At 43.5% G+C, this 13,568-nt stretch overlaps 1 protein-coding gene across 3 annotated transcripts in view; it reads left to right on the forward strand.

Annotated features, from left to right (window-relative positions):
- Window positions 1–5,182: 5,182 nt before the first annotated feature.
- The window catches only part of IL2RA (interleukin 2 receptor subunit alpha), a 55,000-nt gene continuing 46,614 nt past the window's right edge, over window positions 5,183–13,568 (forward strand). For 2 of the 3 annotated variants that reach the window (XM_040451523.1, XM_040451522.1), the window contains exon 1: window positions 11,488–13,199. Coding sequence is in view for 1 of the 3 variants with exons in the window: in XM_040451521.1 (XP_040307455.1) it covers window positions 5,754–5,817 (64 nt within the window). In the remaining 2 variants the exon portion in view is untranslated. Of the gene's footprint in view, window positions 5,818–11,487; window positions 13,200–13,568 lie in introns of those variants that run through there. The other variant, XM_040451521.1, reaches the window with a different exon arrangement.

Below are 13,568 nucleotides of genomic sequence, written 5' to 3' on the forward strand. Positions count from 1 at the left end.
AGACAATGGAATCACTTAGCTAGGTTGATTGTTTAAAGCAAAATGGCAGAGCTCCCATATTTGGGAAAGATAAGCTAAATATTTTTGCTTAGTGGCTCATAAATGGCTGGGGTTTTCCTATTTATGATGAGTTATGGTTGTTCTTATGTAATTTGAAAATTGTGGAGCCATTTCTAAGCAAGTCTGCGGTTCCGTGGGAAATCGCTAATACAGGAACATTTGGTGTTTCCTCTGTCCCTTGAGACCAGTCATATTACTCCGGGTAAGCTAAGAGGTCGTAACAGAAGATCCCACAATAATGTGGCTTAACGTACAAAAAAATTTCACTTATATAGCAATTTGAGGTACATATTCCTGGTCATAGGCAGCTGTATCCCCACATTCAGAAACTCAGGCAGAGCCCAATGCTGGCATTTTCAACACCCAGCTTCCAAGATGACTCTGGTCACAGCATTCTAGGCTGCAGGAAAGAAGAAACACTAGGATTTCCAGTAAAACAAATGAGGTGGAAGTCCTAAACATTCCACTAAGTGCCTAAACGTCTACTAACGTTTCCTGGCAAGAACATCGTAGAACCACACCTAGCTGTGGGAGGCTAGGGGATGTATCTTGTTCATTTGCCCAAGAAGAAAGTAGAGAATGATTCTGGTGAACTGTTGATAGTCTCCATCACACTGTCATGTTGTGGTTGTCAATTTATTAGTCTCTGGTCTGTCATGTAAATTGAGTTTTAATTGCATCATGTGTTTATGATATCACTCAACTGAGTGAGCAACCAACTTTTCTATCACACTATCATGTTGACTCGGTTCTGTGACTAAGAGAGTTTCGCGTGGTTCTGCAACTGGGACGGACTTGAACAAGCAACAGGTCCTAACGTTTCCAAGAGAAAATGAAGAAATTCAACCTGAAATTTCTTGAAAATGGAGAAGTGAGCTTTTAAAGGCAAACTGATAATTTTTTGGAGGAGTGTGCAATTTCTATCGTTGTCTCTTTCCCCAACATTCCAGTGCAAGACAGGGTGTAAGGATTGTCAAATGTGGCCTCTGATATGAGGATCTAAGCCAACACTCTCCCTAAAAATTACAATTATTTGGGGGCATCTGGGTGGCTTAGTCAGTTGAGCATCCAACTATAGCTCAGGTCATGATCTCAGGGTTCGTGAGTTTGAGCCCCACATTGGCTCTCTGCTGTCAGCACAGAGCCCACTTCAGATCGCCTGTCCCCTTCTCTGTGCCCCTCCCCCACTTGTGTTCTCTCAAAAATAAATAAAGCATTAAAAAAATTGCAATTATCTGGGGTGCCTGAGTGGCTCAGTTGGTTGAGCATCCGACTTCGGCTCAGGTCATGATCTTGCAGTTTGTGAATTCGAGCCCGTGTGGGGCACTCTGTGCTAACTGCTCAGAGCCTGGAGCCTGCTTCGGATTCTGTCTCTCTCTCTCTCTCTCTCTCTCTCTCTCTCTGTTTCTCCCCTGCTCACACTCTTGTCTCTCTCTCAAAAGTAAATAAACATTAAAAAAATTTTTTTTAAATTACAGTTCTTTGGTTTAAAACATCCCCCAAGTTGCTATTTTCCTTTTAATAATTTGTATATAATTTCTATAACAAAAATGAAAAGCAAAGGATTATTAATCTGTTTTATTAATATTTTATTACTTTGTTACTAATAAAATATAATAGATTTAGCTCTTCTAATTATTATTAGGAGGTGCTGAGGGAGGTTCTGCTGTAAAAAAAATCATATCTCGTTTTATTTTATAAAGAAATTAATTAATTTGTGAGATTCATTTGTGCTGTCCTCTTTAACCCAAATGTACTTTGTGAGTGCTGGTTAATATTTCTTTGATCCTCAGTTTGTAAATAAATACCATTAAGTTTAATTGTACTTTAACTTCATAAAAGAAAAAAGAAACTGATATCTAATTGAAGGAGAAGTGAACTTTAGGTAATTGTCATTTTCTTTTTTTTTTTTAACGTTTCTTTATTTTTGAGAGGGAGAGAGAGAGAGAGACAGAGAGACAGAGCCTGAGTGGGGGAGGGGCAGAGAGAGAGAGGGAGACACAGAATCTGAAGCAGGCTCCAGGCTCCAAGCTGTCAGCACAGAGCCGGACGCAGGGCTCGAACTCACGAACCGTGAGATCATGACCTGAGCCAATGTCAGATCCTCAACTGACTGAGCCACCCCGGTGCCCCTATAATTGTCACTTTCTATCAAAAAAATTAATTCCCAAGACCTTCTAGAGTTTAAGAAAAACATGAAACACACTAAACATCTTGGAGGTAATCGTGGTTTTATTTGCTTCTTCATTACACCTGTGCTCGTTCTCTGAGCTTGTCTGGTTTCCACATTTTGGCCTTATTTTCTTTCTTACTTTACTCTTGATGGTAGCCACTAGTCTTCCTTTTCAATCCTTCCTTCTTTGAACAATTCATTCCTAAACCTTTCAGGCAGGGCAAAGCAAGGGAGACAATGTGGTTTCTAGTGGAAGATGACACAGTGACCCAGCAGAATGGTGGGGTCCTGGCCCAAAGGTAGTGAGGAAGGTGTCTCTATGCGGATACTGTCTGGTATGAGGAGTCAGGGTCCACCCAGAGTGCAGTAGGGGTCCCCAACAGGCAGCAGCCCAGTGGGGGAAGTCAGAACCTGATCAGAGTGAGAGGAGTCCACAAAGACAGGCAGACTGACAAGGGCTATCTGAGCCCAATAGGAATGGAAAGCAGGTTCACACATGGGGCTGGTATCAAAACTCAAGCAAGGGGAGGAGGTCATCCCCAAAAGGAATGGCCCAGCATAGGACTGTAGCACCCAAACAGGGTTAGAAGGACATCCATGGGGACTTGGGGGGCTAGCTTGGTAAGGGCATCAGAGCTTGATCAGGGGGAGGTCATTCCTTCAGTGTTTGGGGGTTGTATCAGAAGAGGCATTCAGAGCCTGAGCAGGGAAAGGAGGAGATCCATGTGGGGCAGGGGATGGTGGGAGATGAGAGATGGATAACATACAGGGGGACTGATCGAAAAGTAAAGAGACTAGAGATAATGGAAACCAAATTTCCGCCATCAGGGAAGGGAGTTACAAATATAGGAAAGGAAAAAAATCAGACTTCAGCCCTATGGTAGTAGATTGGAATTGTGATGTTGGGATGTATTGGTGTGAACTCATGATTTTCAGTATGTGTAGATGGATATAGAAATACATATAGATGTAAAGATGAGTGAGCCAATGTGTGTGTGTGTGTGTGTGTGTGTGTGTGTGTGTATGTGTGTACATGCAGATATTTTACATGCATATATCCCCTAGCTTAGTCCTTTGGGAGAGCCTGGGAGTAGCTGTACCCCAATAGCAATGAGCTCATCTTGGCTTCTCAAGACTATTGTCCTCTAAAGGACCCAGAGCTTTCTGGATAAATGGCAGATTCCAGGGCTGGGACAGAGAAAGTCAAAGACCAGCCCAGAAGATCTTTTTATGCCCCCAAAGCAAGGAGGTACTTGAGGAATGATGGGACACGTCAAAAGGTCACAGAAGCCAGCTTGAATGGGTTTCCAATTGACAAAGAGGAGACAATTTGAGCATTGAAATGACAATAATAGATTATACCCCACTGAATAAAATGAAAAATCATGAGTCCACATAGGTACAACTAAGTAAGTGAATAAATAATGGATATTTATATCATATCACACAATATTTATTACAAAGAGGAAAACAGTGACTTTGAAACGGGGGGCACCCAGATAACACCACTTTATTCAATCAAAGGACCAAAGTAAACGGCATCAGTAATGGGATTGAAGGGTGTGATGGTAAGGACACAGCACCACTTCTGTGTTATTCTTGCCAAAGATGCAAAACCTGATTTAATAGTGAGGAAATGGTAAATAAATCCAAACTGAGGGATAATCTACAAAATAACTCATTTGTAATCCTCAAATACGTCAGGTCATGAAAGCCAAGACAAAGGACCTGCTAAAGACACATGGCAACTAGATGCAACAGATGATTCTGAACTGGATCCTTTGATGTGAGGGACATTACTGAGACAACTAGAGAAAGTTGGGTCTAAGGATTGCCTGGTAGTAATGCATCAATATGGTTTCCTGATTGATGGTTGTAGTGATGTTGGAGAATTTCCTTGTTTGTAGGAAATACACACTCAACTACTCGGGGGCAATAGAACATCGCACTGACAACTACTCTTAGTTTATTGGAGGGAGATGTTCATATTATACTTTTTCTGTAAGTTTGTTTAAAAACTATACAATGATAACTATGGCTAGCAAAAACCTCCAGTTCAGTCACTGGGACAGACTCTGGGGATAACAGAATTGCTGCATTCACCCACACAGTTGAAAATGTTTCTAGCCATGAGGTGAAGACTGCTCTGGAATCTTAAAAAAAATAATCTTGTCATGCTTTGATAAGTATCCCACTCCCAGAAAGAGATCAGTTGACGAGTTTTCTCTGCAAACTCTGGTACTTAGTTGGGAAACTACTCTTAGTTCATTTGCAGAATTCCAAGGTTCTTTTCAGAGGTAGTTGCTTTTCTGAGAGAATGTCAGGGGTAGAGATAATACATATTGGAACCATGAACTGCTTTGGTTGAAAAGATGGTCTTCCTTTTGTCAATATATTTACTTGCTTTCAAATATTTTAAAAATTGTATTTTAGTGTGCCTGGGTGGCTCAGTGGGTTGGGTGTCCAATCCTTGATTTTGGCTCAAGTCATGATCTCACAGTTCGTGAGTTTGAGTCCTGTGTTGCACTCTGCGCTCACAGCATGGAGCCTACTTGGGATTCTCTCTTCCTCTCTCTCTGCCCCTCCTCCATTCATGCTCTCTTTCTCTCAAAATAAATAAGTAAACTTCTTAAAAAGATCATATTATACTGTGATCATTAGATGATTGCTAATGGATGTGAATTTCCAGGTAGGAAACACAGTCAACCATTTCATGAAAATCAGAAGATAACTCTGATAATTAAACAATGAAGAATGATTTAATTTTGCAAAAAAAGGTCTAAAGTTTAAAACCAAAGCCCACTTTTAGTATGATCCTTTAAGAGAAAGACAAATCTGGAGGCAAAATATCTTGTAAAATCACAATTCACATTCAGGAACCTGGACATCATGGTGAAACAATTGTGGCCACTACACTACTGATTATAGATCTTGGCAGACAATTCATGAATTTTGAATATGGGTCAGTCTTCTGCTTCCTTTTTAATTACCTGAATACTGAAGACCCCACTAGGCTCCCCTCATCCTATGTGGCACCTGCTGACTCCTCAGGGAGCCACAAGTCTGGGGGAAGACCTCAATTTCAAGGTGATGTCAATTTATGAAACACTAAATGAGACCACTGCCACAAAGTGCTTGCTCACTCTCTTTCAGCAGCAGGGGAATCTCCCTTTCCTTTTCTGAGTGAAGCTGAAGAAAGGATTCATAAATGAAGTCCAATCCTTCTCACCAACCCCAACCCACACCTCCCAGCAATTGAACTTGAAAAAAAACCTGGTTAAAACCACTTCCTATATTTGAAACTAGAGAGGGCTAGGCACAATTTCCTGGCTCACCAAAGCAGCCTAATACTTATAGAGAGCAACTTCGGACTGTCATAGAGACCAGAGGGACCACAGCATGATGACACCCTGAGTGGATTGATCTTTTCATCCCTCGTCCTCCCAGCATGATACAAATAAGAGGCTGACTGGAAACTTGGCCTTCTGCAGAGAAACACCTTCTCTTCACTGCCCTCAAGATGGAGCCAAGCCTGCTGCTGTGGGGAATCCTCACATTCGTCGTGGTACATGGCCACGTGACAGGTAAGGGTCACAGGTGCCCTCTGAATCTTGGGAAGGCTCATGGATGTTAGCTCTTCTCAGCCCAGAATCAGGAGGTTCCTAAGTAGAAAGTGCAGACACAGGGGTTGAATCTTGGGGTCTATCCTTTGTCCGTGACCCCCTAGGGTCCCATGTCATGCTTCAATCGTCCCTGATCTATACACAGAGCTTGGGATGGTGGGATCTCCTGTTGCTCAGAGTCTTTGTTAATTCTGGGGTGAATAGAGTGGCGGGATATTTGAATATTAACAGAATATGAATGAGCAGATTCCTCAAGACATGTTCTCTTATTTTCCAATGGATACAGTTTTTCGCCATACCTAACAATCTAAAAATCTACTAGGAATCTAAGACCAGGTTAATGTCCTGAGATGTCAGTAACTAATATAGGGAACATCAGGATAATTTAAGATCTCAAAAAATCTTGGCTTCAAAAATGTATATGCTGTTTTTCTACATACTGCCTCGGGAAATAATACCTAGGACTCTCTTTACACATGCAATGTTATAGAAATTTTAGAAAAAATAAGCATACTTGCTTCCAGAACTCTATTTTTTCTTATAGTCTTATATGGATATATGCATGTATACATATGTGTTTGTATGTCTACACACACACACGTGCAAATTTTGGATTTCATTCATCCTTTTAAATGGGTTTTGTCAAAGAAATTTTTTTTAACAAATAAGAAACCACCAACTTCTACCTCAAACCACCTTTCCTAATTGAGTGTGAATTTTCTAATAACTTCTTCCCTTGCTTACCCAGGAAGACAGATAAGGTATCAAAGTCTACAATTTCATTGCCTTAACTTCTAGATGTATAATAATGCTAACTGGCCACAGAAAGATGTGTTAAGAAGTGAAACCTGATAATGCATCTAAGGAGTCTTTTTGCTTATTTGGTGAAGTAGCCAGATTATGTTGGGCTGTGAACTGACCCAGGGATAGGAATTTCTTCACTGTGGAGTTGAAGAGGGCATGATTTTTGAAAGGCTTATAACATGACTTCTGTTTCAGCATGGTCTTTGCAAAGTGGGAGGACAGTTCAAGTTAGAACAGAAAAGTCTTTACAATAAGTCATGACCTATCTCTGGGAAACACATTTCAAGTAAACTTGTGCTATTGTCAGTCGCTGGTGATCTGAAGATATGAATGGTCTTGGTGGGAGTGAGGCAAGTGGAAGTAATACGAGGACTCTTTCATTCACTCGTGTCTCCAAAAATCTATTCAAAAACCTCTTAATCCCCTTCTCAACACTGTAGAAAATATGAAAATGAACAAGACATAGTCTCGGTCCTTAATAGACTTATAACCTAGCAAGGGAGATAAAGGCACAGGTATCACAACAGCACTTCAGATTAGAATGCGATGAGATCCATGTGGGCCAGATGTAAATGATGGCAGCATGCAAAAAGAGCCCTGGGATATGAATAAATTTCCTTAGGTAAATAAATTTTCCTAAGGCTTTAACTTTCTCAGAGAGAAAGGTCCCTGTGACAAAGACACAGCAGAGCACAAGGGAACAGCAAGTGGTCCACTGTGCCCCCTGACACTGGATGGGTATATGGGGACATGGGAGATCAAGGCTGAAAAGATAGGATGGGGTCAAATGAATGATCCAAGGCCTTGGATAGCAAGTTATAAATTTTAACTTCATTTGGTAGTCAATGGAAAACTACCCAAAAATAAAAATGACCATTTATAGAGTACCTTCTATGTGCCAGACGTGTAAGTTGTATCTTAATCTTTATACCCACTTTGCAGTGTGGATGTCACAAACTCACTGGATGAAGAACCCAAAACTCAGAAGTCGCAGAGACAGTGACAGAGTTGGGGTTCAAACCCAAGGCTCCCTGATTTACACTCTTTCTGTTCACTGCAGACACTTCTGTGGAGGTGACTCTGGCACAGAGTGGAGAGAGATCAGGTGCACAGAGACATGTTGGGAGGCCCCTTCCATAGTCCAGTCAAGAGGCACATGAGAACCTGGTGACCAATGAGGATGAAATAAGTTGAGTTTATGGGATTAATATCTGGTTTAGGAACCACCCCAGGGTAAGAAATAATCTCATCTCAGACTTTCTTCTCCAAGAGGAGGAGCCCAGTCTTAAAATAAACAAGACTTTTTACTCCTCAGAGGGGAGAGGTCTCTAACAAAATCAAACAGACCATCAACAGATGCAATTTCTAGCTGATTCATAAGGCAGATTTTCATTCTGAAAATTTCCAAAGCCACCAATTAAAATGGTGATGAGTTGCAGAGGATGTATTAGTCAACCTGGGTGTTTTTTAATCTCTGTATTACTGGGTCCTGGGATGTGGTTAAAAAGAGAATTCTCCTGATGTTACCAACATGGCACGTTAGCGAAGGCACCTTTCTCAGAATTGTGGAAATTCTGAGAGTTTATCTATGCTTTGATCATCTTTCATTCTAGGAATTCTGTGATCAAATCTTCATCCCCTAGACTCAAAAAAAAAAAAAAAAAAAAAAAAAAAAAAAAAAAACCACCGAAGTGTGGAAACCCATAAAGATGATATTTTTGTCTAATTATCCCTTCTTCTAAAGACAACTGCCCACACTGGAATTTCCCATCTGCACATCTGTCATTAAAACACAAAGTGTTTAATCCTCCATGTTTAATCATTCAATTTCTCTAGACCCCAAGTGTTATTACCATGGTTAACCTTGCTCATCTTCAGGATATAACTTGGGGAGACAGGACTTTGGTAAGCTTAGGGACTACCTCATAGAAGAGCTGCTACTTTCTCTAAAATGGCATCTTAAATAGGCAGTGCTCTGTGTCACCTGTACATACGTTCCATTTAATTTTACTTTATTTTATTTTGCAATTTTAAAACATTTTATTGGGGGCACCTGGGTGGCGCAGTCGGTTAAGCGTCCGACTTCAGCCAGGTCACGATCTCGCGGTCCGTGAGTTCGAGCCCCGCGTCAGGCTCTGGGCTGATGGCTCGGAGCCTGGAGCCTGTTTCTGATTCTGTGTCTCCCTCTCTCTCTGCCCCTCCCCCGTTCATGCTCTGTCTCTCTCTGTCGCAAAAATAAATAAACGTTGAAAAAAAATTTTTAAAAAAAAACAACATTTTATTGAACTCAAGAAATCCAATGCTATTACTTGGATTATAACCCACACCAAAGCAATGAGTAAGATATGTTATAACTTGTCTTCATTCAGAGCTTTGAAATCCAGTATTCAATTACAGCATGTTTGATTCTGAAGTTCAATCTGATTGGATACACTTGACCTGGATCTCCATTTTAGATTTGAGAAAACTGAGGCACACACACAAAAAGTGACTTTGCTCATGGTGGGTTAGAGGTGCTAGCAAAGAACTCTTCTTGACCACTACAACTCCACCCCTTGACCCCACTCATCTCAAAGAGAAGTATTCTTAGATTTCTTTGGCTAAGTCTTGAGTTTTCTGGAAGCGATGTCTTTTGTGCAATGTCTTGTTGAAGTCATTTCTGGAAGAGCTAGAGTCACCCTTGAGTCAGGCTATCCCTCAACATGGTGGACATTCAAGTGAATTTCCCCATCCCCTTCACTGCCCAGGGGCCAGTTAGAAACTTCAAAAATTAGGAGTTCTCTTAGAAAGTGGGGCATGTCTTCTGAGGTCAGTGGAGAGAAGATTAAGGGGAAATTAAACTTTGCAGGGAGCTGAAAGTGAGCCAAGATGCCTCCTAACATTGTTGGAGGAGCATGGCTTTAGATGAATTGCTCTACCTCCCTGGGCCTCAGTTTCTCTCTGTAAGATGAGAAGGTTGACAGAGGTGACTTGGAGACTCCTGTGGCTCTGTCAAAAATTCTGAAAAGGAAATAAATGAAGCTCTGCTTAAAAGGCATGTTCAAGTTGGGGTATTTTTGGATGAAAAAGTTTCCAGACTGAAGACATACACACACGGTCTGGGTTAAAGAGGCACTTGGGTGGCAAGGTACCAACGCCTGACATCTCATTGCAGGTTATTTCCAACTCTTGAAAGTTGCTGCACTGCGCTCAGGCGCGACCCACTGCTTCCGTGAAGGCTGCAATTGTGAGCACGAAGGCAAAAACACCACAGAGGGCCGCGGAGGGCCTTCTGCTGCTTGCTCACTTCTTCAGGGACTCTTCCCCCTCAACGATTTCCTTGTCTTTCACGGGAGACGTCTCACACGGGTGGGGACCTGTCTCTCTTCTCTTTATCGCAGGCCATTCCCTGTGAGAAAAGGAAAGGTCTTCATTCAACTAATGGCTTCAAAAGTTAGAAGCCCTCTGTCCTTGAAAATGCTCAGAGAGAGGGGCTGGCTGGCCACTTCTGGGGGATGCCATCGAGGGGTGCACAGGCTGGCTGGGTAGATGGACAGGGCAACATTATGGCCTCCCTCCAGCAACCTTCCAGGCTGGTTCTCCTCTGCCGCCTTCCAACCTCTGTGTTTTACTTCCCCTCCTAGAAAATGAAATTAAGGATATGTGATTTTCACATTTTTCCAACCCAAGAGCTGACAGCCCACACGAGCGCAGATTCTTGGCTTTAGGAGAGAAAGCACAATCCAGTCCACTGTCTGCTCCCTGCCCCGAACTCTGCGCAGCCGTGAGAGGCAGAAGAGGGAGAACTTGAGCCATAGGTTTATTTGTGTACAGTGAGCTTCGAGTAGTCGAGCATTCAGAGTAAAAAGTTCCTCCACCCCTTTCCTCTCCACAAAGTTCAGGGCCCCCTTTCTCTGGAAGACATTAGGCAGAGTCTAAACGAGCAGGTGTCAAATATGGTGCAGAGATTTCCCAAACCAGGCAGGAGGCTGAAGTGAGAGCCTCTGATCCCCTTGGATGTAGAGTCTGTGACTGCTTCTCTCCGGGCTGACAATGTGCACCATGATGGCATCGCTCTATGCCCACCCGGGGGCCCCCAGGAGCTCCTGGGTGTCTCTAAACTTCCTGAGATCCTGAGATTACTCTCATCTCTTGTTCAGCTCTTTGTTTAGGTAGGTGTCAGGTGAGAAAAGCTCAGAGATCCTTAGAGACCTTACTCCTCTCCTGTCTTCCTAATATCTTCCTCAGGAAACTTCTGCTTAGGTGGAGTCAGCCAGTGGCCCAGGTAGCACCAAGGGGGACACACACACACACACACACACACACACACACACAGGCCCAGAGAACCTCACTGCATCTTTATCAACTCATTTGTCACTCCTATACACAGAGCCTGAACTTCTCAGCTGGGAGAACAATGTGATAGCAAGAATCCACCTACCCTTTTTTTTTTTTAATTTTAAAAAAAATTTTAAAATTACGTTTCCTTATTTTTGAGAGACAGAGAGAGACAGAGTGTGAGCGGGGGAGAGGCAGAGAGAGAGAGGGAGACACAGAATCCAAAGCAGGCTCCAGGCTCTGAGCTGTCAGCACAGAGCCTGACGCAGGGCTCGAACTCACGAACCATGAGATCATGACCTGAGCCGAAGTCAGACACTTAACTGACTGAGCCACCCAGGCACCCCTACCCATCTACCTTTTTGATTCTTAATCTTTTTTGAGTGGTGAGACCTTGAGAAAATTTGACGAGATCTATTAACTATCTCCTTAGAAAAATGTACAGACATACAAAATTTGGAGTGTAATTCTCTGGTTTGGAGTATAATAGTCTGTGAGTCAGGGTCACCAGGTAAGTAAGACCTCTGAATGTGTTCTTTACTATCTTAACACTCATAGTCATGAACAGAGAGGATGAGACACAGAAAGTTACCCTCCCTGGTTTAAGGGAGCGGTGGTTGGCTTGGCAAAGGCAGCTTAAGAGGCATGGGAAGTACCTAGGGAAGACAGCAAGAAAAGAGTGCCAAGGGCAAAGCAAAAACACTAGGCAAGCAAGAAAAGTGGAGAGCCAGGACTAGAAGCCATCCTCTTAAAATTCCAGTCCAATATTCACCCACATCCTTACGCTGACACTCAGCGACACGCATCCATCCATCCGTTCACGCGTTGGGATTGCAAAGATGACAGAGGGTGCAGTCCTTGCCCTCAAGCTGTTCGTGGCTTAACAATGGAGATGAAACATGTGCTGAGCAGTTCCTTCTCGAAGACTGCTAAAGGAGAGCCAACAGTGAATCCCCAACACTGAATCCCCACCAGGCTTTCAGATGTCACCCGTTTGGGGGCAAACAATAATATCATCTCTTGGTATTTTAGGTATTTTCCACTCAGATTACTCAGATGGTTTATGACTATTTGACTTATTCTCTGGTTACTCTTGGATTTGCATCCATCAGTGAGAGAATGCAAGGCTCACCGGGAAATGGATTTACAGGGGTGGTTCCCAGTGTGTATTTTGGGGTGCATTAACGAATGATATCCAAGCCCCACCCAAGAACAACTCAGACCCATTAGGGTAGACTCTCTGGGGCTGAAAACTGGACAGAACGATAACTTGTTTTGTTTTGTTTTGTAAGTTCCTCAAATGATTTAAGATGCAGTTAGGATTGAAATCCACAGAATGACGGTTCCCATGGTTGGGCTGATTCCGTCATTTCGTTTCTGTTCACTAAGAACAGGTGCCTTCATGCAGTACTTCTCAAATTTTAACGTATTTACAAATCACCCAGGAATACTGTTAGGGAGCAGATTCTGACTCAGGATGTCTAGGGTGGGGTTTGAGATTCTGGTTCAAACACGCTAACAGGGGAAAACCAAGTTGCGAGAGACCTAAGATCAACTATTGCAAAGTCGTGCGTGGCGAAGTAGGCATGTGCCTCAGCGGTCAGAACAGAGAGGGTAACATGCTTCCTGCAGAGTCTGGAAAGGCTTCTCAGAGAAGGCGGCCCTAGGACATAATGACTGAATTTGTGCTTGGGAATATCAAGACATGGGTTAGAGGCTGGTATTGACTAATGATTTTGCTGAAGTTGTGTTACATGGACCATGCTCCACTAGGAGCAGACTGAAAACTCAGGGGTTTCCTGGGGCAGTGAAATAAATGACCCATACCGCATGCAGACATAAGAGCATTTGTGTGTGCGCTGACCAAAATGAGGCTCAAATGGCTGGCGGTTCTCTGGTAGAAATGAGTACTTCTGCTCAGACGAGAAGCACCTGAGCCCTAGTGTCACTAGAATCCTGCGGTGTCTACACATGTCAACGGTGTCTGGTAGATTGCTTTCACGCGGTGAATCGTTGGATCGGGGTCACCAGTACCATACGATGTCCCCGGGTAACAGGCAGGAAGGCCGGGATCTAATTTCCCTACATGCAAATTTCACCCCTGACCGAGCTGCACTAACAGCAGACCATGAGGCCAGAGTCTCGGTGCTTGCAGCCTGACAACCCATCCCGATGTCCCCATCCTGCAAACGGGAGAATGTCAGACAGTAGAAGACTATAAGGTACCAAAGTGTGGGTGGCATGAGTGGGGGGTGACCCGAAGGTCGCCTCACTGGGGAGATGGAAGGAGCCAGGTGCCGATCAGAACTCTGGGCCTCCACGCAGGCCTGCCCGGGGTGCAAGGCTTGAGGCAGGTTGGTGAGATGTGCCTTCTGGGTTGCTCTCTCCCCGAGCTCCCCACCTGGTTCTTGCCACAGGCAGTGAGAAGGTGGGCCAGTGCCGGGAATGCTTTTTCCCAAAAGTAGGAGGAGGAGCAGCCTGTTTGTAAAGAATAAAGAGGAAGTTCTAAAGAGGCAGCCGGTTCCTCTCCCCCTGAAGAACGTGGAGAATCGCCCAGTCTCCAGCCAGGCCACCCGCATGGGGAGAGAAAC

This window comes from Herpailurus yagouaroundi, unplaced genomic scaffold (genome assembly GCF_014898765.1).
Source record: "Herpailurus yagouaroundi ecotype Mexico unplaced genomic scaffold, PumYag 203, whole genome shotgun sequence".
In the NCBI taxonomy this organism is placed as follows: domain Eukaryota; kingdom Metazoa; phylum Chordata; class Mammalia; order Carnivora; family Felidae; genus Herpailurus; species Herpailurus yagouaroundi.